Here is a 24,150-nt window from a genome sequence, read left to right as displayed (position 1 = left end):
CAAAGCATCCCCCACAAAGGATCGCACCCGCAGCTTCCTGTCGCACAGCATTCAACGCAACCTAACGGCACCGGCGTTGAGACGGCAAAGCGTGTTCAGGTCGGTGGCAAGCACCCAATCAGCGCCAGAATTCCCCGGGCTGGCGCCGAGGGGTTTTACCTTATGCGGCAAGTCTACGCGGCTCCGCAATCGACGACCACAAAATGTCATCCCCACTTTGCTTATCGCCCACACAAGCGCGCTGTCAGCGGTCTCGGAACCCTGCCATCCAGCCGCCGTGGCAACTATATAAGGGCTCGGACGTAGCTGCTTGGTGCGATCGTGTAGCCAGCGCCGCCCTCTCCCTTCGCTCGCTCTTTAATATTTGTCTTATCTGCTGAAGAACCGGAGACCCCGCAACCATGTCTACCGAGTCCGTCTCGAGCTTCCCCGTGCGGCCCGCCACCCAGACGGCAGTCCATCCGCTGGCACCTCTCAGCGGAGATGAGATCAAGGCTGCCTCAGCGATTGTGCAGAATGCCTGGCCGCAAGGCACGAACCTGCACTTCAAGGCCGTGACGTTGGAGGAGCCTCCGAAGGCCGAAGTCGTTCCTTACTTGGAGGCCGAGCACAGTGGAGCTTCGCGCCCCAACATCCGCCGGAAGGCCTTCATAAACTACTACATTCGCAACACGGTTCGTTATTCCTTTTACTATCCTCACCATTGAAATTGTTATAACAGCGAGAAAGCACAAATCCACTGGATCTTTTTAATTTGTTGGTCATGCTGACGCCCAATCAGAACAAGTACCACGAGGCCATAGTGGACCTCAGCACTGGTACCGTTGACAGGAACGTCCGGCTGGGTCCCAACGTCCATGCCAACGGCGATGGTGATGAGATCGTGGCAATCGAAAAGACAGCATTGGAGGACCCGGGAGTGCAGGCTGAGATAGCCAAACTACAGCTCCCGAAGGGCACAGTGGTGGTTATCGACCCCTGGATCTACGGATCAGACGGTGTCAACGACGACGATCGCATGTACCAGTGCTTCATGTACATGCGAGACCCGCTCAATTCCGACGAGGCCGATTCCAACCACTATGCGCTACCCCTCCCAATCTCTCCCGTCATCAGTACCGAGACCATGACCGTCATCCGGATCGACATTCTGCCAACCGGTGCAGATGAAAAGATCAAGCCTCTCGGTCCTCTCAAGATCCACCCGCCCAATGAGTACATCCCAGAAGCCCAGCCCAAGCTCCGCACCGACCTGAAGCCGTTGAGAGTGGTGCAGCCGGAAGGCGCCTCATTCACCGTCACTCAGGAGGGCACATCGTCAGTGATCGAATGGCAGAAGTGGAGATTCCGGGTGGGCTTCAACCAGCGCGAAGGAATGGTCCTGTACGACGTTCGCTACGACAACCGGTCGCTGTTCTACCGCGTCTCCCTGTCAGATATGAACATCCCATACGCAGACCCGCGGCACCCCTTCCACAAGAAGTCGGCATTCGACCTGGGCGATGCAGGCGCAGGAATCATGGCGAACAACCTGCAGCTGGGCTGCGACTGCCTGGGCCACATCTACTACCTCTCCTCGGTGCTATCAGACGACAAAGGCGATACGGTTGACATGCCCAACGTCGTCTGCATCCACGAGCAGGACGCCGGCATCGGCTGGAAGCACACCAACTACCGCACGGGGCGGGCTGCCGTGGTGCGCAACCGCGAGCTGGTGCTGCAGAGCATCATCACCGTCTCCAACTACGAGTATATCCTCGCCTTCCAGTTCAACCAGGCCGGCGAGCTGGCCTACGAGGTGCGTGCCACGGGTATCCTGTCGACGCAGCCCATCGATGAGGGCGTCGACGTGCCCTTCGGCACCGTCGTGCACCCGGGCGTGCTGGCGGTGCACCACCAGCACATTTTCTCGCTGCGCATCGACCCAGCGCTCGAGGGCCACGCCAACCGGCTAGTCTATGACGAGGCGCACGCCATGCCGCGCAGCGCCTTCAACCCACACGGCACGGGCTACACCGTGTCCGAGACGGCCCTTACCCACAGCGGCGGCTACGACCTGAACACGGACGCTAACCGCGTCTACAAGATCGTCAACGCTGGCGTGCGCAACCCCATCAACGGCAAGCCCGTCGCCTACAAGATCATGGCCCCGCCCTTCCAGAAGATGCTGTCCGACGCCCAGTCCTTCAACCACGCCCGCGCCGAGTTCTCCGACCACAACATCTACCTGACCCAGTACCGCGACGGCGAGCTGTACGCCGGTGGCCGCTACACAAACCAGTCGCGCGGCGGCACCGGCGTGCGCTCCTGGGCCGATCGCCGCGACGCGGTTCTCGACGGCGATATCGTCGTCTTCGTCCAGTTCGGCATCAACCACGTCCCCCGCATCGAGGACTTCCCCGTCATGCCAGTCGAGATCTTGAAGGTTGCCCTCAAGCCCGTGAACTTCTTCGACAAGAACCCGGCCCTGGATGTTCCGCCTAGTGAGCAGAGCTTCAACAAGAGCACAAGTGCGCAGGAGAGGCACCATCAGAGCGCTGGCACGGCAACGGTAGGGCAAGGGGGGAAGTTGGAGGCTGCGGGGTCATGCTGTGCTCCTGCACCGGGGAGCAAGTTGTGAAGAGTTGAGCAAACGAGAAAACCTGTGGAATGAATTTTAAGTAAAAGGACGTAGTAACAAGGGCGGGAGCATGTCACTTTAGATGCTGCTGCAATTGAATGCATACATAAATACCAACGGGCGCTCTAATGGATCAGGATTTCCTTGTACATGTCCTCCAAGCCCTGCTCAGAAAGCTTGTCAAACCTTTGTTTCAACTCTCTGGGGCCCAGCGACAAGTTCCAGGCACCGATCCTCTCATAGTGAGCTCCTGACTCGCCAATTTGGCGTAAAAGCAGACCTCCAGCCTGACCAGAGTTGTCGAGGTAGAGCACTATACAAGGGCAGCTGTCCCCAAGATCCTCCTTGCTGACATCTTCATCCATAAAACAAAACCCACGCGGAACAAAGACACCCAAAGGCTCTGACATCGTACACGAGACGGGATCTGACATCGGAACCAGGGTAGCCTCAGGACCTTTATAATGCAGCATTGCGGTGCCAAACAAAACACGCAGCTTCATATACCCATCAGTCACGTCTCCTGTCAAATCTGCCGTTGCATGCTCCAAGTGTATATCCAGTATCTCATTACCCAGGGTGTAGGCAAACTCTTGCCTTGCGGTCCTGAACTTGGACAGTGTCGATGCCCAGCTCCACGTCGGCGCCAGCAACGGACGTGGTCTGGGTGCTCTGTACTTGCCATTGTCCATGCCGCCTCCAACAAAGGGTTGGATGCCCTTTCTGGGGGGGAAGACGGACCAGCAGAGCTCCACAAACAGCCGGCTCCTCCAAAGACCTGCTACGTAAACATCGCCCAACGACGCTTGGATTTTCTTGGCCAACCCCGAGATTGCAACGAGCCGATCCCTGTCCTTTGTGAGGGCGGTCGCAGAATAACGAGCGAGAAGCGTGTGCCATTCAGTGTACACGCCGTCCTTGATGCTGACTGTCCTCCACGGAGCCTCGAACCCTCCGATGGAGATTGTTTCTTCCCTTAAGATCTTGTCCGCGGGCTGTTCCAGATGGTGCGCCAGAAGCTTTCCGTTCGGCGGCCAGGACGTGATGTATGGCCCGTTGGGAAAGTACTCGGCCGCCCGAACAGTCCTGCATTCCCACCAGACGCCCACCTTGCTGAAGTTGATCTGCCGCGGCGCCAGAACGCGCTCTTGCATCACCCAGCCCCGCTCCGCAAGCGGGCCGTTCTCGATGTGCTTGCCGTACAGTTCCTTCTTGGAGAACGTGCACGGAGCGGAGCCTCCGTCCGCGCCGGGCCACCTGACCACCGCTTCGAAAGGCTGCACGTGCCGCGGATCGCGCTTGAAAAAACATCCGACGGACGAGTTGCTGGCGGAAGACGCGGCGATGTTGCACCACGAGTGGCTGTATACCAAGTGCATGAGTTGGGACTCCTTTCTCCAGTCCTCGACGGATTCTTGCTGGATGCACAGCGAGTCGATCCATAGGTACCGGATCCCTAGCCTCCTTGTAATCTGCACGGCATCCGAAAATGTCTTTGGCAGTGCGCTGACGGGGTATCCTCGTTCCAATGTCTCGCTCGTGTCGGTCGTGAGCATGATTGACACGTGGCCGCCCCAGCAATGCGAGAGCGTCGTGTATGCTGCTGGAGGATTTATCTTGTCACTAGTAGTCAAGGAGATCCGGTCTTCGTTGTCGTTCATCACATCGACCAGCCTCGTGGGCATCCAGCCGGAGTCGCCATGGCTACGACAGTCTTCGTGGTCCTTGGTACACGTCGACAGCCAGGTATGGATGATATTAAATGTCTTTTCGCTTTCGGTATCGTCGGAGAGAGCACCGACTGCACCGCTGAGAACTTTCGGGATCTTGTATTCTCCTCGTATTTCTATCTTTCGTCAGAATGTGTACTGTTGGTACCCAACGGTTCCTTTAGATAGAAGAACTTACCTGCAGATCGCTGATAACAAAAGCCCACCCGCACATTAGCATCTATAAATCTAGCAGAGAAATACAGAAATGGAGGCGATTCCGAAACTAGAGGCGATTCTGTCTCTATCTCAACCCTCATGTGAGCCTCGTTCGTCCTAGGCTCGTTCTTGATCGATTCGAGTAGTCGTTCTAATTCATCTCCAACGAGCTCGCTCATTACTTGAATGCAAAGCAGGCATCCGGCTTCCGCGGAGTCGATCACTGATGTCCACTTCTCGTAGTGCATCCCAGCAACACGTGCATTAAAGTCCAACATCTCAAACATCTGGCAACACATGGTACAAAAGTTTTCGCCATTCTTCCCACGACTTACCCCGGACGATGCGGAGGCACTTCTGCCACTGGCTGACATCATGAGACCTCAACTGCGGATGACGGGGGGATGTTGACGGGGAAGACCTTGAAGGAACACAAAAGGTTGAACTCTGCAATACCCAAGGAAAATCGAGATGGATGCCGCTGGTGCCTAGTGCGGGGTCTGCCTCTGCTGAGTCATGATTGAATCCTATACGGTACTAGGACAAAAGGATTCGCATTCGGCTGTTTTACATACTGAAAAGCCGATTACCAAGTACGATATGACCATATAAACGTGCACCTAAGATTTGAAAACTAAGGTATCAGTAAAACTAGCTGCTAGCAAAAAAAAATTCTAACTTATTACATTCTTTTCATTAGGAAGCGACGGAAAGAAATAATTGAAGGTTTTATCTGTTATCTTTTAAACAAATTTATATAAATAAATATTCTCAGTTTCTTGTTACATAGAGTTACTAATAGTTAGTGGATAAGATAGTTTATAGTTATTTCAGGTCTATTAGCATACCGAGCGAAGTGTAATAGAAAGGATGGAAGATGGTAAGTGCAGCTCGTGGACTTATCGATAGGAGGTACCTCCGATGGCACCTTTGTCGTTAAATTTAGGAATTTGAAAACGGGTCTTCTCCATTCTTTATCGGTTTGTTACTAACAGTGTTATATACATAACCTTTTTATTGACAAACCGAATGAGGGCTTCGATTATGCCTGCATGAAGTTTACTTAAGGTTCCATTACTCGCACCTATTGCAGGTGACCGGTCTCCGTGAATCGCACACTTACGTAATTTCCATCTTCTCGAATCGATTGCTGCCCGCTCCTTTTTCTTCAAGCTAAATTACAAGATTTCTCTAGCTCGCTGAGCGGCACCGAAATTTAGTGAAAGTGGCCCACAACCACACTGGAATTGATTAGATAGCTGGGAGAGCTGGTGCCAATAGTTTCAGCAGCAAGATCATTTAAAGAGGCTCCAAAACCATCGTTTTCGGTTAAAATCCAAACATTGCACTACCAAGCGCCTATCAGAGCATGCCAACACAACGTCACCGGCGCTAGTCAACATTCAAACTGATCAGCGCCACGTCCACTTCAATACGCGAGAAGGGCTGGAACTTATATTCCTTCACCTCCACGTTCCCATAAAAACCTGTCTTCTTTCTATCTGTACTGCTAATTCTTAGTGAGTTAAATTGACATAAGAAAGAATGCTTTCCCTATTCGAAGGCCCTGTTTGGTCCCCGGACTGGGTACGTTCCTCACAATCTGGTACTAAATGCTTTCAAACGTCTCATTTAAGTTTAGAGAGAGAAGTATCCCAAAGAAAAATGCCTCGGAACGGGATGTCCTCACTGCAAGCGAATAATGGACGCCTACGTCGCGTTTTGCGAGGGACGAGACACGCGAAACATCCAACCGAGTCACTGGGGCGATTCTGACTGCGACGTGCTTGAGGACTTTTTCGCTACTGCAGCATGTCATCCACTCAAAAGACTTCCTGATGAACGGGGTTCGGGGCTAGTAGTGTTCCCTCTATCCGTCGAGGTTCCATCCACAGTGACCCCTCATGGAATCTTCGACCGCGGATTGTTTGGGTGGGAAGCGAACAAACTCATCATGGTCCGACAACATTATGACGGAAGAGAGGTAGGGATCGGACGTGCGCTGGATCCAGATTGGATTGATATCGATGTCATTCGCCAATGGGTAACTGGCTGCGAGGAGAATCATCAAGATACGTGTGGACGAGATCATGAGAATCTGGCTCCCATAACACTCCCGTGGGTCATCGACACTACTCGTTGCTGCCTTGTTCCCGGCAGTCCAGGTATGCGATATGTCGCATTGAGCTATGTGTGGGGATCCTCAAAAGTGTTCAAGACCATAAGAAGTCTTCTGGAGTTTTTACGGACGGATGGCTCCCTCGGCGCTGAAGGGCCGTTTCGGCTTCCTCAGACTGTTCGGCATGCTATTGACTTGTGCAACGCGCTTGGAGAAAAATATCTTTGGATTGATGCGCTCTGTATTGTTCAAGACGATGACGAGGTTCGAAACCACATGATAGCAAACATGACGGCCGTCTACGCCAACACTACCTTCACCATCATTGCCGCAGATGGAGATGACGCCGATCACGGGCTAAGAGGCCTCCAAGGGATATCGCAGCCGAGGAAACTACAGTCCGAACCATTCGCAGGGCCGTTCGGAAGCCAGTGGTTCTACCAGCCAACCAAGCGAATCGCGGACACAAAGTGGAACTCACGGGCATGGACATTTCAAGAGTACGTGTTCTCTCCACGACATCTCATCTTCATTGGCGATTCAGTCCGGTGGGAGTGTCGCGAAGCTTGCTGTTGGGAGGAAATATTCGGATCAGGAAAACCGCCGCCATTTCTCGCTTCGCAAGACATCTTCTACGACGTGGATTGCTCTGCCATGCGCCGTACAGCGCTTTTCCCCCCTCCGCGATACCCGGATCTTCGCAACCTGGAAACGCTGGTCTCTTCGTACAATTTGAGAAATCTCACTCACGATGAAGATGCCATACCGGCATTCATGGGCGTCCTCACCGTTCTCCGGCCCATATACAGCGGTGGCTTCATATTTGGCTTGCCCAGGATGTTCCTCAACAGTGTGTTGTTCTGGGGCACAAGAGGAGATCTCCCCCGGCGAAGAACTCTGTCATCCCCTCCCCTCCCTCCTTCTGAAGTTCCACCGAGCTGGACGTGGGCTGGGTGGCAAGGAGAAATTACGTTTCGGGGAGTCGACAAGGCTACTTTTACAGCTGCGCCGCGCGATTGGACCGTTCCGCTTGTGGAGTGGTCCACCCGAACAGATAAGGACTCGGAGAATTGCCCTATCCTGGGGCAAAACGAATGGTACCTATACCGACAGCGCTATATGGGCCTCTCTGAGGGGTTGCCGCCTGGATGGACACACCACGACATCGAGGTTCCCTCTGGCTCTGAAGGCGCGGGTGCCGGATCAAAAACATTTAGAGTATACCAACACCCTTGCGGAGGCAGTATACACTTCTGTCATCCGATCCCGATTTCAGATGCCAGTGAACAGCAGACGCCCGATATGCACCCGCGGTTTCTGTCATGCTATGCCCAACAAGCAATCCTTCGTTCATCGTTCAATGCCTGGTCAACTGCGCCTGGAAAATACAATGTGCATCGATCCATGAAACTCCTAGACTCTAAAGGGGAAGAGGTTGCAGTCATGTACCCTGATGAGGCATTTGAGGGGTCTGTGGGCGTTGTAGCTATATCGGGGACATACAAAGCGGAGTTCCCGGTTCATGCAGATCGGGAGAAGATCGAATTCTATAACGCAATCTGTGTGCATTGGCAGAATGGGGTAGCTTATCGAAAAGGCAGTGGGAAGATCAAGCGCGAAGTTTGGGAGGCATTGGACAAAGAATGGGTAGACTTGGTGCTTGGATAAGACAGCTTCGATATTTTTTTTTCTTTTGATAGATTGTACACAATACCAGGGATGCTAGAAGACGTTAGTTGACTTAACATTCACTTGTATTCTACATAGAAAACGCTGCTGAAGGGAGGAAGAAATAAGCGCTTGCAAGAAACTAAGTTAAATTAACAAGCTATATTATTATTCCCTCGTCCTAAGTTTCTAATAATAATGGAGTAGATTTACGATCTAACTCTTAATATTAACGGTATACCTGATTATACACTACGCGGTAAAACCCAACTCTCTAGAGTAAATAATTGAAGGTTCTTTCGCAAAATAATTTCCATTTTACTTCGATCAGTATTTAAGAACTTAAATACGGACACACAAGTAAAAGTAAGCTTATATTTTATTTCCATTGATGTTGTGTTGCACTTTAAAATATGTAGATTTTGGTGAGAGGATTGGATATGGCCGCGCAGGTTTTGGTCGGGTAATTCGTGAGCTATACGATTTGGATCTTGGATTTACATCTAATGTAATACTCGTGTAAAAATCGTGTAAACAATCATAACACATGGAAAGGCGAAAGCAACTAAAAAAGTCACTTCAAGCCATCCATCCCCTACTCCTCCCTCCACCACCTCAAACTCCACCTCTCCCTCCTGGCCTTCAACAACGCATACGCCAACAGCCTATACACAACCGCACACACCCCCAACCACAGCACATTCAACCTCGCATCCCCACTCTCCAACGCATACAACTGCAACACCTCCTCGCCCGTCTCGATCGGACACCTGCCATTTGCCAGTCTCTGCCCCTCGGTGCACGTAAACTTCACCCCATTCAAGCTGTACGGCGCGAGGTTGGCGATGACGTACTTGATGGGGGAGAGGTAGTTCATGTCCTGCAGGAAAACAGGCATATTGATGCTCATGATGCCCGCCATGATCTGCGCGACGCTCAGAAAGACCGACGTGATATTGACCGCAAAGCCAGTGTGCGAGAAGACCGTGTTGAACATAATCCCCAAGCTCTCGCCACAACTGACAATACAAAAGCAATTAAACGCCATGAGGAAGAACAGCTCCACCGTCCGCGGCAACCCCACGGCCAGCACCCCCAACACCGCGAAAATCAAGCTCGTCACGATCTCGAACGGCGTCTCGATGGTCAAGTACTGCATGAAGAAGGCCTCGACGCCGTACGCGCCGTCGTCGTGCTCGCGCGCGAAGACATCACGTTCAGCCGGATACACGGCGACGTTCTGCAGCATGCCCACGAAATATATCGATGGGATCTCCTGCAGGAAGCCGACGCGGTTCTGCACGCTGTAGTAGTCGTTCTTCAGCGGCGCGAAGAACAGCGCCAGGATGCCGCCCAGCCCCACGACCTGCATGATGCGCGCCACCATCAGCGGCGGCTGCCGCCAGAAGTTGAGCATCGCGCGGCGCACAAGCAGTGGGTAGGCGATGTGGAAGCTGGTAGTGCTGCGCTTGAGGCTGCCGAGCTCGGCGGGCGTGGCCGTGTGTTCGTGGTGCGTGGTTGTCGCGGTCGTGCTGGTGCGGTGGAGGGGGTCGTCGTTGTCGTCCTGGGCCGATGGCTTCTCTTTGGCCCAAGAATCGACTAGGTTGCGGACTTTGGCGCGGCTGGCGGCTTCCTTGGTTTCGTGCTGGAGGTCGACGGTGATGAGGTCGAGGGCGAAGTCTGCCGGGTTGGTGCTGCGCGGGCATACGAAGCCTTGGTCTGCGAAGTGGGTGAGCATGTTCTTTCCGGGGCCTGCGTAGACCGGGAAGCCTCCACGGGCGAGGAGCAGGATGTTGCCGAAGTGCTGGAAGAGGTCGGATCGGGACTGGTGGATTGTCAGGATGAGCGTGCGGCCTTCTTCGGCGAGGCCACGCAAGACGTCAATAATGGAGGCGGCGGTGAAGGCGTCAAGACCACTCGTCGGCTCATCAAGAAGCAGGACCCGAGGATCAGTCAGGATCTGGACGGCAATGGTGACACGACGCTTCTCGCCACCACTGATACCCTTAACAAGCTCGCCTCCAATGAGGTTATCTGCACAATCTTTCAAGCCCATCTTGAGAAGAATGTCTTCGGCACGTTTATTCTTCTCCTCTTTCGGCATCCAGGAGGGGAGACGAAGGCCAGCAGCGAACCTGAATATGAAATTAGCAGCCTTCTGGTAATTGGGATGAGAGAGATTTACCTAAGGGTTTCCCTTACGGTCAAAGAGGACAGCAGAGCGTCGTCATCTTGAGTGACGTAGGAGATGATTGACTCGAGCACAGAATCAGAGGGAATGGAATTATTCACCAGGAGTTGACCGGAGGAGTGGTACTTCGTGGAGAAGCTATTTTTCAAGCGACGTCCCATGGAATTCAGCAGCGTGGTTTTGCCCGAACCGGAAGGGCCCATGATGATGTTCAGAACACCAGGTTCAAATTGGGTGGTGACGGGCTTGAGCACTTCCAACTGTTTTGTCTTGCGGCCCATCCAGTTCCGCTTTTCGATTTCCAGAGCGTAGTCTTCCAACCGAAGCTTGACGGTACGAACTTCCTCAAGAGATCTTGCGGTCATCTTTTCCTTGCCCGCCGACTCGTCGGACTCGTCCTTGCGGGCTCTCCCAATCTGCATCTCAACCTTCCAGTACCGAAGAATGAGGCCAGCGCCAATGTAAAAGGCAATGACAAAGGCCAGCAGGACGATGATTGGCCTCCAAATCCAGTTCGAGGGGAAGCCGAGTTGTTCCATGATGTACTCGCCCGTGTACTGTTTGCAATTGGGGTTTGCGGGCCCACCTCCCTCCGGGCAGTCATAAAAGTGCCCATCAAACTCGTTGGCTGCAAGCGCCCCAAAAGCATAGAACTGTTAATCTGTCAGCATACGATACATGTGTAAGCTTTGAAGGAAGCTTACGCAATACGCTGTCCACTTCGTCCACCGCACATAGATGGGAATGGTGTTGGACTGAATGAAGTAACCGCATGCCATCGACTGAAGGGTGTAGGCCATGTTTGCAACGAGGGAAGCGCCTGCGAAGGTCCTTGAGACTGCAACACAGGTCATGGCAAAGCAGACGGCGATGTACTGCTCGAGAAGGATGACGGCAAAAAAGGTCATGAACTGGGTTCCCTCAGTACGGAAACCTGCCATGAAGTAGAAAATGAGAGAAAACAGCAATGGCACTGGAAAGTCCTCGATGAGAAGCCTGGCCAGTCTGCGGCTGATGAGAAAGCCGGGAACACTGACGACTCCTTCTCCACGCTCGCGGTCAAAGAGCTCGATGTCGATGGTCAAGCGGAAGACTTCAAATTGGAGGATCAGGTAGCCCTGGAGAGCAGAAGCGATGTAGAGGGCACCTTGACGTGAACGGATTCCAGCCTGATCCTCGCCCAGTTGGAAGAAGATGTAACCTGTGATTATTGACATGGCTATGGCCTCCAGGAAACTACCGAGCATGCCCATCGGGTCTCGGATAGTGGTTACCCACGTCCTTGCAGTAAGGACACGGATTTGGCGGCCAAGCTGGGCATGGTAGTCTCTACTGGAACGATTGGGCAGAGCAAGAGAAGACGACCGTAGATCATCTGGCCTGCTGAATTGTTCCTGGGCATGCTGGCTCCAGGCTGCCTTGATGCCTTCGACACGAGCAGTCGAGGCTTCCTCGAGCTCAGGTGAACGAATGTCTACAGCCACGATATCAATCAGATGCTCTGCCGGATTGACGAACGGTGGCAATTCATAGCCGAGGCCTGCAAAATACGGCAGAGCATCGGCAGCAGGCCCAGAGTAGGCAGGATAACCCTTGGTCAGCAGCACGAGATTGTCGAAAAGATTCCAAATCTCGGAGCGTGGCTGATGTACTGCTTTCGTTAGCGGAAACTCTTAACGCTTGGACACCTGGAGCCTATACTTGTGGTGATGATTGTTCTGCCCTTGCTTGCAAGGTTCTTCAGCGTACGGACAAGCTGGAAGGCACTAGTGGCGTCTAGGCCAGTGGTAGGCTCACTGTGGCTTTTAGATTCTGAACACGTGCAGACAGCAAGTAGGGTGCATACTCAAGAAACAGAACAGATGGATTTGAAAGCAACTAGGAGGGAGGCATTAGTTTGGATTGATTGTAGAGCTGCGTAACGGTAGCTAACCTGGACACCAATGCTCGTCCGCCTCTTCTCCCCGCCACTGCAGCCCTTGTGCACATTGTTGCCGATCCTCGTGTCAGCAGCCTCCTTGAGACCTAGTTCCAGGATAACCTCGTCAACGACTCGACGGCGTTCATCCTTGTCTACAGAGGCAGGCAGACGCAAATCGGCGGCGTACTGCAGCGTCTCTCTCACGGTCAGAGTGGGCTGCAGCACGTCGGTCTGCATGACATAGGCGCTGACGGCCGAGAGGTCACCGCGAAGGTCGTGGCCGTTGAACAGCGTGGCGCCGCTAATATGCAGCCTCCGTCCGTGCATTCGGTTTGACATGAGATTGAGCAGCGTCGTCTTGCCTGAGCCGCTGCCGCCAATGATGGCGGTCAGGGTGCCGCTCGGCATGTCTGCGGAGACATCGTGCAGGATGGTCTTGAGGTCGCCGGCACCCTGCTTCTTGCCGGACAGGGCGTGGAGCGGGCTTGAGGGCGACACGTCGACGTCGACTGCGAGGCTCCGTACCGAGACATGGACGGGAGCGACGGCGCGCAGCGAAATGTCGTTGCCGGTGCTGAGGTGGGACGAAGCTTGTTTCAAAGAGACATGTCGCGGGTTCAGGGTGTCACCCGAATCAGCGCCCTGGCTCGAGTCGGCGCATGCCGGGGCGTCCTTGTTCGCCGTAACCTTCTCGACGTCGTGCTCCATTTCGCAGGCTCATTGGGCGCGTCGGTCGCGTCGCTGGTGTTGACAAAGTGGCCATGGGCCCTGCGAGGGAGAAGGCACACGTCGCGGCACCCATGCGGCGGAGCCCTGGCTGGGCGGACGAAAGAGGATGTCGAAGGGCCGGTCGCGATTCGCAGATTGTTACCCCCTCGGTACGCAAGCGAGCTGCGTCAGTACGCGGCCATTGGCGGGCGGGCGCGGTGGACGGCTGCGCTGCACCGCTGACGGGCGGCCTGGAATTACGGTAGGTAACGGTGTCCTTCATGCGAACAGTCGCTGCATGTAATGGCGCACCGCGTTAGCGAGCTGCAGCTCAACACCACGGCCAACGGCCATCCCCACGCTTGCATCACGAGGTTCCCCAGAGTTGCGCCGCGCGGGATGCCACTGCGAACTGGACCCTGGGGCGCTTACACTCGGCTCCGCGACGTCGGACAGAGGTACTCGCTAATCTGTCACGGCCCCCAGAACTCAAAATCCATCGCCCGCGCAGCTTCCACGCCGCCGGAATATGCGAGGAAGCTGCTCCGCGTGGCTGAGGAGGGCGGCGCAAGGGGGCGTGCTGCAGAGAGCGAATGCGAGCAACGGCGGGTAATGTTACGCGGCACGTCAACAACACCACGACTCGCCGTCTCCATCTCGGTCGCTGCCGCACGCCGTCTGTGCGCCGTGCCTCAGGCATGCATGTCAACAACATTGGTCAAGGCGCAGATCTCCCGACGCCTCACTCACTCTCGCTGCCCGCCGCCTGACTCGCCCTGCTCTGGATATCGCATCAGCTTCTCGAGTGGACCCCATGGCGATCGAAGTCTGCAATCGCCGCCTCACTCCGGTCGGCCGGACTCGACGTGCTGATCCACCGCTGCGAACTGCTCGGAGTCACATTCCGGCAAGTTTCCCTGTGGGGACCGTTCGGCTGTTGTAAATCCGCAACGATCGTGACGCCGCCGTGTTTGCGGAAATGCGACAGCACTGACAACTGCCGGGCGGATACACGTTACACCACATGGCCGCTCCACCGGCTACGTTTCACCGGATATCATGGCAACCTCGCTGCCCGCTTCCTGCTGCGGCTCCGTCACAGATGTCGACAGCCCGCGTGCTCAGCGGCAAGCATGCTGCCTGGTAAGGCTGAGCCGCCCCGGCCAATCGCCCGGCTGCCACGCGGATGGGCTCGGCGAAACGGCGCAGGCGAAGGATGAGCAGCATTCACGACTCGGAAGAAAGCGGTCTGATGAGGGCCTGCATGCTGCAGCCGCGTCCGCTTCGAGATTCGGTCGCCCGCCGCTGATCGCATGCCTTTCACTAGCAAGCAGCATTCCCCGTTGCGGCGTTGCTCGCGTTCGCCCGCATCCTGGGACGCAGGGCCCCCAGCACGCCAGCCCCCCCAGCACCTGCTCCCCTGATTGATCAATTCATCTGACCACCAATCACCCCGCTAACACCCAAACAAAAGCCAAAACAGACGCGGCCCCTACCTCCCACATGTCGGAGATTGGGTTGGCCCATCACACACTGCCCAAACGGGTTGGATTGCGAGAGATGAGGGGCGTGCGCGACCTAGCTCCGCGATCGCCTTTCATGCTGCACAGCTGCCAAATGGGACTTTCCGGTCATCTGCAGAAAACAGCCACACCCACGGGCCCCTCCCAGACGCCTCCCCCGTCTCCGCTTCCGACCTCATCGGACTGCCATGTGCTCAGAACTCGACATGCCCCGGAGCTGCCACCGGCGACGCGCACCGGACGCCTGAAACGAGATCCGCGCCCGCGACGGCACGCTTTCCCACCGTCCAGGCCCTTCGACACCCACCGCGATCGACACCATGCCGTCAGCAGCCACATTTCGTCGAGGCTGACGCCTGCTGGAACCACCCCTGCAGGAGAGGTGTGCCCATTATTCTTGTGCCGTGACACTGCAGACGTGACGAGCGCCGGCCATCTCACAGCAGCTCGCGGTCATCTGACCGGAGGTGTGTGTGCTTCCCAATATTAATGGTTGCCTGCACCCCTCAGCGCCAGCATATGATAATGAAGGCCGGAGCCGGGCGCCAGGCCGAGAACCACCGCCCGGAGCTGTCAGATTGTATAGGCCATGGGGGAATGCGATATTGTGGAAAGAAGCCCTCACCTCCACTCATCCCTCCATCCACCCTATCTATCACAACCCAGTGACCACGTTCCCGCCACGCTATGGATTCGAGTGGCCCCACTGAGGTCGGAGCTTTGTTGCGTAAGCCGGACGGTTGACGGGCAGACTAGCGGAAGCCACGCCTCAGCCAGCCACTCCTCCGTCGTCGCTGCGCGCAAGCCAACATCACCACTTTCGACGTCCGCAATGGGAAAATGCAGAAGCGTTGTCGTCTCCAGCCTGACGGTTCTTCGCCCACCGATCACCTACCGGGGGCCATGGCTGCGGCGACAGCTCACATGTGCATCTTACATATAAGGAGACCTCTCCACCGGACTGAACAAGTACCAATTCGTATCCACGATGTACCACTACTTCACTTCGACTACATCCTTCCTGGTGGCTTGGCGTCATTCTTCCGCTGCCCTGATACCCAAAGGGCAGGAGGGCATCTACTACCGTACCCCGACTTTTCGCTGACCCTGCGCTAGAGAGACGACGCTACATTACCCTGCCTCAACTTAGCACCATTTTGCGCCCTTGCCCCACACACACACATACACACACGCGAACTCCGTCATGGCCCATCGACACGATCTCGATCGTGTCGACATCGGGAATGCCGTGCTTTCGAAGAGCGGCGCTAAAATAGTTCGAACCATGACTCGAGAGCATCCACCAGACCTCTTTTCGCCCGCGCCGCAAAGCGGCTAGTAAGTGATGATGATGATGATGACAATAACGAAGACGCAGGAGCTGCGCGCGCGGCAAGTGATGGATCTTCCATTGGATCTCGTATGCCGCGGCGGCGCGTTTGAGATTTGGAAGGATGGATATTTGCTTTTTTTTTTGTTGGTGCCCTGCATAACTAATCTTTGCTACCTTCAGCATTCGACGCGCGGACTTTTTTTTTTGTTGGCCACTGTCCCATCGCTAAGCAGCTCCAAAAATGGAAGGAGTAGAGAAAAGGGCAGTGGCTGTGACGACTTGCTTGCTACCGAGAAAAAAAAAAAACTCAGCCCTGTGCTCTTCGCTGTCACAGAATCCATCGCTTCGCTAGTAGCGAGACTAGTTACGAACCCCATCCTACCCTTAGCGGCTGATGGCAAAAGGAAAAATGGGATGTTGGGTACCGACCGTCGTGGCTGTGACAAGACGCGAAATCGATCAGAAAATCAGGTTTTTGTTGCGGGCCGCTGGGATGGGGGAAATGGGGAGGGGGCATCAGGGTACTTTTGGGCTAGTAACTACTTCGATTATCTTACCCTGACTTGGCTTTCCGATGCTAGCGGGCTTGGTCAAAAGGCGATAGTAGCTAGCAGCGGAAATAAAATGGACCCTGGTTGTCTGAAGGTGCCCTCGTCGTGCTCATCACACAGAAAGAGGGTACTTAGCCGGCCGGCCTCACGTCGGAGAGTACTCCGTTGCCCGTCTCACACCCCGAGGCCTCCGGTGACCTTCAGTCGTCGCAGGGTCAGTCATCGGTCGTGTCGTCGGCGGCGGACCGTTGTTCGGTATTCGGCAGTAACGGGGAAAAGAAAAAAAATTCTAGTGTTCGGAGGAAGAGTTTTTCGTGTGACCACCACCACCACCATCCTCTACGTGCTTCGTCTTTCCTTCTCGAGCAATACCGGAATCGATGATGGCGCGCTAAGATAAAGTAGGCAGATCGAGATAGCGCTAGAGGCAGAACCACCTACGTGGAAGGCGGGCGGCTACGCCAGAAACCTCATGCATGCCTTCGATTTCTTTTCTCTTTTCTCGCGGCGCGGGCATTGACCGAGCTGACCACCACCACCATCACCTCATTCCTTCCTCGGTTCACTCAATCCCACGGCTCGATCCGTCTTGCTACTTTGCTGCAATCTCTTCCTTGTTACTTTTCGGGCATCTGCAAAGTCAAAGCGTTGGCCCGTCTTGCCGGGTTATTGTGGGGATTGAGGATCTCACCGGTCAGACGAAGCATACGATGACGTACAAAGCCTCCGGGGTGGTGGACAGGTACTGAGACTGGCCGGGAGACAGGGAGGAGAATGGAAGTGAGAAGCGAGGCCTTACAATATCTGGCTGTGCAGTGGTTGAATGGTGGGACGAGGCGATCATCTTCTGGAAGCGCGAGCCTCTCCTCGAACCACCGCTCTACGCTCTGTCCATGGCTCTTTCTTTCATTTCATCATCCCTCGTCTCTTTTGCCAATCCAGCCCGAGTCATGACGGACGCACAACGGTGAGATTTTTCTTGTCAGTGCTCATCAGCTCTGCGGCTTTCCCCATGAGAATACGCAAAACCATGGTTTGATGCAATGCATGACCCATCTTGGCATGCGGCTTGTTCGTGCCTTGGGGGCAGGGCGGCAATATGCGGTTTCACGTCTCAAACCTTCCTGCGGGAAGTTCCTGACGCCATTGAGGAAGATCGGAGCAATGAGAGGCGGCATAATGACGACTTTTTTTCCTTGATTGCGGCGCGAGCGGCCCTGCCCGCGCGCCGCATGATTCAGGCCAACCACCATGAATCAGTCCGCAGCGGGAGATGTACCTGGACGGGAAGTCCGTCGCTAGATCGAGGGGAGGACGCCCCACGCCGTGATGCATGCGGGAACTGATGAAAAGCAATGACGACGGTGGTGGAGAAGTAAAAGCGATGCTGGCTGGTGGTAATGCTGGCGATAGGGGGGAGACAAAGTCAAACGTGCATATGGCGGCGTGCACGTCACTTGGCTGATTTCTGCTTCTTTGCTCTTCTTTCCCATTCAGCCGCTAATGCAGCGTCCCCCAAAGCGACAGGCCGCAGGACCAAGACGCGGCGCAGATGATTGATCCAAAGGCAAGAGACGGACGAGGCTGAAGGGAGAGATGCAGACGCGGAACCGTGGTTGCTTGCTGGCTAGCTACATCTGACCGGTCAGCGGGAAGAAGCAAAAAAGCGTGATAAGGTTGGTTGGTCGGTTCGGACAGGCACTTCCCGAGGCACCAATTCAACTGCCGGTGCAACGTCCGTCTGCCTCGCCCAATGATGACCGTGTACCTTCTTTTCTCGCAGGGAAAGTGATGCGGTCGTTTGGAGGAGGAGCTGCCAGCAACTAAGTTGCTAATGCATTGTTCGTCACCCGATGGTGGCCAGCTATGGCCGCGTGCTCTCGTTCCTTTTCTGCTTCTAATCGGCGGCCCCGAGACGGCTGCTGGCGTTGTCGTCACTCCACGCCGAGTCAGTGTCGTGGGCCGTTTCGTGCCGCGGGGTCCCCACTTCCCCCACGAACGAACGGGATGACGACGGATAGTTTGACATGACGCCAACAACGGGGAAAGGGTCTAGGTGGCGGGAAAAAGAAAAGAATGGGAGATTGAGAGGAAGAAACGAAGGCAAGTAGACTGACTGCAAGTGAGAAGGCAAAAATGCAATGTGCTCAATCTTCTCATGGCCCTGTCATCATGCAGCAGTGCATTTCCTGTTTCTCTTGACTCGCAGCCCGCTTTCTGATTGCTTGCCTACTCTGCACACACCCTCCTACGTGTAACGACATAACGTGCAGAGACCACATTTTCTCAGCTGCCCCGTTTCATCTTCCATCCCTGAGATCTGTGCCGCTCTCATGTCAGTCGATCAGCAAAAAAAAAAAAAAATCGAGAGAACAGCATGGCGTGGCGTGGCGTGCGTTCGTTCGGCCGTTCCAGCCAAGCAAAAAGACGATAGACAAGGCTTCCCTAGCTTGTCAAAATGCCGGAACTCCGTTCTTTTCGGAAAGACGCACGAGAGATCGCCCATTCCCTCCTCTTTTTCCACGCGAGCCACGACGCGGGGACTCCGTTCCTGCAAGTCAAACAGCGAGTAAGACAGCGAGGCGCGGCGGGGGGTTGTGCGGGCGAGGGCGGGGGAAGAAGGAGGGGGCGGAGAGAGCAGATAGAGGGGCAGCAGCACAACAGCGGCGGCGGGATGCCTGATTGAGCCTCGCCTCTCGTTTTCCCTGGCGGTTCCGTTGAGATGCCCGCCCGCTCTACCTGCCGGCCTGGCTTTGCAAGCAACTTCCATGCGCGAGAAGGAGAGAGAAGGCGGACTACGGTCCAATTGCTATGTGTAAAAGCGCCGACGCACGCGCAGCGTTCACACAGACGTTCATTTGCAAGCGCTGCATACAGTCGCGCAGCATGCCGCATGTGGGACCGATCACTAACCGGGGAGGGAACCCATCGTTGCACAACAGCACGAAGGAAAAGAAAGAAGATGATGAACAAGGCGGGGCCCCGGTCGGCAGGGGACCGCACCGCGCATCCGAAGGTGATTGTGCTACTGTGCTCCCGCAGGCCGACTTCCTTTACCGTCGACAGACCTCTGCAAATTGAAGAGGCGCGCGCGCTTTCACACTCGCCGTATCATCCAAGCCCTGAGGTAACATTGCCGAAGATGCCGACAAGAGACGGCATATACGCGGGAAGCAGCAGCAACTGCCCAAAGAAGGGGAAGGTGCAAGCAACGTCCTGCCCGCGCCTCGACGGGCATGGGAAGCTGAGGGAAGAGATCAGGCACCACCATGACGTTCGGCGGAGCGCCTCTTCGCTTTACCCTGCGTCGTTCCGCCCTGTCTGTCGTGTGTCCGGAAATGCTCCACGCTGCTTTGCTGTTTTGCTCCGGTGGCAGCATCTCGCCACGATCGATCATCGTAAGACCTGCGGGCACGGCACGCGAAAGCAACCGGCCGGCCGGCCGGAATGGCTCTCTGGCCGGAGTAATGACCGGCCCCGCTGGCATTGGTTGGAAACCTGGCATGCTACTGCATGCGTGCGGCGCAGGTGCAAAAGGTACAAATTGCGGCGCAGCAAAGGCACGCAGGCGGGCGGCGTTTCGATTTGCACCGCCAAGGGGTGAGGGGGGTCCGGTACGGTAGCGATAGGCGCAGCAGCCACACCCAGACGGGCCTAGGGGAGGGCGGCGGATGAGCTGCCTGAAGGGGCCAAAGAAGAGCACGCAAGAAGGAAGAAGCGCCAGGCAGCAGACGCGCGGGTACCACTGCTCAAAATAGTGAATGCAATGGCCAAACAAGGAAAGAGAGCAAGCCACAGGCGCGGCCTGAGGCCCTAAGCAAGCGGAAACGGGTAAGGCGATTGCGAGAAGCGAAAGTAGCTACTTACACAGACCTGCCGAGCGGAATGCGGGCCTTCGCCGCGGGAGAGAAATGGCAGTGACTAGTTGCCGCGGCGCGGGTGCACGGGTGCAAGAGCAAGCGCGGGGGCCAGCAGTAGGCGCGTTGAGTTCTCCCGTTTCCGGCAGCTTTGCCCGCGGGGGCGCGCGTGGGCGCTGCTGCTGTCTGTGTTAGCAGGAAAGGACCTCACAGACCTGCGGAGCTCGGCAACCAGCTCCTTCCCTTGCGGCTGCGGCCCCCTCAAGCCACAGCTCTTGCTCGCTGTAACGAAGCGGCCTGGAAGGATTCCATGGCCCGATTCCATTCCTCACCAGAAAAACGGCGTGCTTGCCGGCCGCGGGCAGTCAGTCTCATCAGCAGCCTGGATGCCTCGCCCTGCAGCCGACGAGCCGACGAAACAGCGCCGTGCAGAAACGAGCGAGCGAACGAGACGGCGTGGACCACCACACCCCCCTCGGGCACCCCGACCCTGACCTACGCTCGCACACCATGCATTACCAACGGCGATTGGTGCACTTCAGACCGGACACGCCCAAGCGATCACCACGCGGCGAGCTGGGCAACCTTCCCCGGAACACAGCCAGCCGCGAGCCATCTTTCAGCTGGCCAGCTGCGTCGTCCGGATGCAGCTCTCCGATCTAGAGAGAGAGCTTTGATTGATGAAGAAAGCCGCGGCCCCCGCTCACGGACCCCTCGAGTGACGGAGCTCTCTCAGCAAGCAAGCGCAGAGCGGGACCTGCGGGGGGCGCGGCGCGCATGCTGGTGCGTGTGTCCTGCATCAACCAATTCCCAGCGAGCCGGGGTCCGCCTTGTCATTTTGGCCAAAGGGTTGTCCCGGTCGATCTTCCCTGGCTGGCTGGCTGGCATTCTTTGCGGCGCTGCGCTGCCCACCGAAAGCTGCTGCCAATAACTTCGCAGCCCGTCGTGTTTCTGCTGCTGCTCTGCTTGCCTGCTTTGCCTGCATGCATGCCTGGTGGCCGGCCGGCCGGCTGACACCATCTCCCTAGTTGCATGCGTACCTGCCGGCGTGCGGCGCTCTCTCGTCCAGGATGTTCCCGTGCCCTAGGCCGACTTTCGTTGCCCGTGCGTCAAACCACGATCAACCATGCTTACTTACCATGGTAAAGCCGAAGACGTGCAGGTGCCGAGTGATTGATGAGATGATTAGATGACCCCAAGCCAATCCGCCGAGTGTCGCACAAGGGACACGGTATCAGTGGACGAGAAGGAAAAAGCGCTCGCGACGATTCGCTGTACGGCGACCTACGTGTATGTGCCTGTGCCGCAATCTAAAACGACGCAGATGTGCCCACTTAATCCGAGGAGACGGGACCGAGAGCCACAAAAAATAGCGTGGTCGTGGAAGGAGAATTACAATATCAGATGAGCGGACCAGGGTCCCTGTGGGGAAGCAAAAGTGAGAAAGAAGGTTAAGGGAAGTTTGGTCCATGACGGCGGCGGACGGGCGGGCGGACGGACAGCGGCGGGCGGCTGCGCACCTGCGCAAGAAAAAAGCTTTGGTCGCCCACCGCGACGGCACCCCGAAATGCGCCGGCGTCGTGGACGGGCGCGAGAGTGGCCACCTCTTCTTCTCATCATCATCATCGTCATCTTCGAGGTTGCGGCGCAGCACGGCCGCCTGCCGCTGGTTGGTTGGTCCCTTATTCCCATCTATGTACTACTTACTCTGCCCCCCGGTCCGCCGTCAATGCTTCGATAGTCGCGCTTGTTCTAGACGCGCGCGCGCTTTATTACCTCCTCTTCTCCGCGGCGGGCCAAACGTGAGAGACCCGAAGGAATGAACGCATGGACGCTTTGGGACGATCGTACGGCAGAGGAATGCGGTTGATCGAGACGCTGGCGCCGCACTGCAGTATCAGCAGCCAACGCAGGGTACGAAGGATGCGGCACGGGAGGGGAAGGGGCCCAGCAACGGCCTGTGATTGATCAATGAATGAGATGCAAGAAACCAGGGAAATGGCTGGAACAAAGATGCCAAGTGGGGCACGTTTTGGAGAGACTGCCTGATTTGATAATGCAGGAAGGGGGGAAAGACGACGATCGTCGACACGACAACTCGTGTGAGGAGAGAATGCGAGATACGTCGTCGTAGTCGTCGTCCGCCATGGGTCCGTCGTCTAGCGCAGCGCCCGCCCCATCAACGCTTATGCACGCTTGATGCCGCTCTCCCTCGCCCGCGCGTCTGTGGACCCGGAGCGCAACAGCCAGCCGGAAGGACGGGCTGATCGAGAAAGTCCAGGCAGCAACAAATGACGGCTGCTGTGATAGCCGCCCAACGACCAGTGAATGTGGACTCGGCCGGCCCGGCGCGGCCTGTGTTCAGCTGCTCTTCCGGCTGATGATCCCCTTAGCGTGCGCATCAACTCGTTATGCCCATACACAAAAACCCTCTCCGGACTCCGTAGCCCTCCGACGTCTCCATCTTCCAGGCCGCCAATCGCTCCCCCAATCAAGACAGTCGACGGCCGCTCCGGGCGAGGCGATCAACCTCGCACCACCAATTCCCCCCTGGCAGCAAGCCACAGCTCCCCACCAGCGCAACAGACACGAAGCCGCCCCCCTCTTTTGCATCCTGCTTCATCTAGCACAGTAGGATCCCGGATCTAAGAGAACAGTCTCGCCCGCGAACGAGGCGAAATGCAGGGCAGAAGGAAAAGAAAAATCCTCCGATGATACGACCAAGCATTTGCGTTGACCAACAAGAATATACAAGATTCCCCGTGCTTGCGTGCCAGCATGCAGGAATAGATGAAACGCACAGACTGCCCAGTCGCGGGCATAATTGCCATCGACCGTTGCGTTGGGGGGGAGAGGAGGGAGGGGGTGTTGGTGAAATTGCAGCGAGGCAGCGCCGCCGTTCCGAGGCCGATCCCTTTTTAGGAGCGGATGTGAATTTGCATCCGCATCACGGGCAACACAGAGAAGGAGGAGTATACGACGGCAGATCCGCCGCATCGTCCATCGAACCGAATGGCCATCGTCGTCATCGCTATCATGCTGGCTGCGGCTCCGGTTGTGATGCTGGGTTCTCTGCCTTGCTCTTCCCACGCGCCCCCCTTCTCTCGTGTCGTCCTTTCGGCGCTTCTTCTGCGCTTTTTATGCGTGTCTGTCTTGCCGTCTCCGTTGCCCACATCCCACTCACGCCCCCGTACTCGCCTTCGCGATGCCCAATCTTTCTCCGCGGCGCCGGGCCCCCCCGTAGCGACGGAACAGAAGCCGCACCACTCCACTAAAATGACAATCGTCAATCGTCGTCATAGTGCAATGCGTAACAAGATCCGGCACAATGGGTACAATATAAAAATTATTAATAACACCGGGATCCACGTCTGTTCCCCCTTAACAGAACACGACAGAGTAGCAGCAGCATACGAAGCAAAGCAGCAAAAGACGGGACGGAGAATTCCACGATGCGATCATCATCATCATCATCATTACCAAGCCGTTCCGTAACCAACACGAACAACACCACACGTCAATCCATTCCCACCCGTGCTCCATTTTAGCTTAGACATTGGCGCGGTCCTTCCCGGCCGCCCCCATGATTCGCACGTGGCAGCGGATGGAAGGGGGGGAAAAGACATGTGGTGGTAATAGTGAGACATGCCAAGCATCGCTAGCTAGCCACGCGGCGCGGGTTAGTGCTGTGGGTGGGTTTGTGTATGTAGCCGTTCCTACAGACGGCATAG

At 56.0% G+C, this 24,150-nt stretch overlaps 3 protein-coding genes across 3 annotated transcripts; 1 reads left to right on the top strand and 2 right to left on the bottom strand.

Moving 5' to 3' along the window:
* Positions 1–401: 401 nt before the first annotated feature.
* Positions 402–2,620, top strand: LTHEOB_1875 (Copper amine oxidase; the record flags this gene model as incomplete). Its single annotated transcript, XM_035510624.1, has 2 exons — positions 402–674; positions 782–2,620. The coding sequence occupies 2 exons, from the start codon at positions 402–404 to the stop codon at positions 2,618–2,620; spliced, it is 2,112 nt and encodes a 703-aa protein (XP_035364815.1).
* Positions 2,621–2,745: 125 nt separating this feature from the next.
* On the bottom strand, positions 2,746–4,925 carry LTHEOB_1874 (Heterokaryon incompatibility protein; the record flags this gene model as incomplete). Its single annotated transcript, XM_035510623.1, has 3 exons — positions 2,746–4,466; positions 4,529–4,835; positions 4,884–4,925. The coding sequence occupies 3 exons, from the start codon at positions 4,923–4,925 to the stop codon at positions 2,746–2,748; spliced, it is 2,070 nt and encodes a 689-aa protein (XP_035364814.1).
* A 4,005-nt stretch (positions 4,926–8,930) lies between these two features.
* LTHEOB_1873 (ABC transporter-like protein) lies at positions 8,931–13,155 on the bottom strand (the record flags this gene model as incomplete). Its single annotated transcript, XM_035510622.1, has 6 exons — positions 8,931–10,470; positions 10,521–11,179; positions 11,231–12,177; positions 12,276–12,322; positions 12,373–12,404; positions 12,460–13,155. 6 exons carry the CDS (start codon positions 13,153–13,155, stop codon positions 8,931–8,933), a joined length of 3,921 nt encoding a protein of 1,306 aa, XP_035364813.1.
* Between the last annotated feature and the right edge of the window lie 10,995 nt (positions 13,156–24,150).

This window comes from Lasiodiplodia theobromae (genome assembly GCF_012971845.1).
Source record: "Lasiodiplodia theobromae strain AM2As chromosome Unknown scaffold_5, whole genome shotgun sequence".
NCBI classification, from domain to species: Eukaryota; Fungi; Ascomycota; class Dothideomycetes; order Botryosphaeriales; family Botryosphaeriaceae; genus Lasiodiplodia; species Lasiodiplodia theobromae.
The sequence above is the reverse complement of the archived record's forward strand: the minus strand, read 5'-3'. Positions and strand labels throughout refer to the sequence as shown.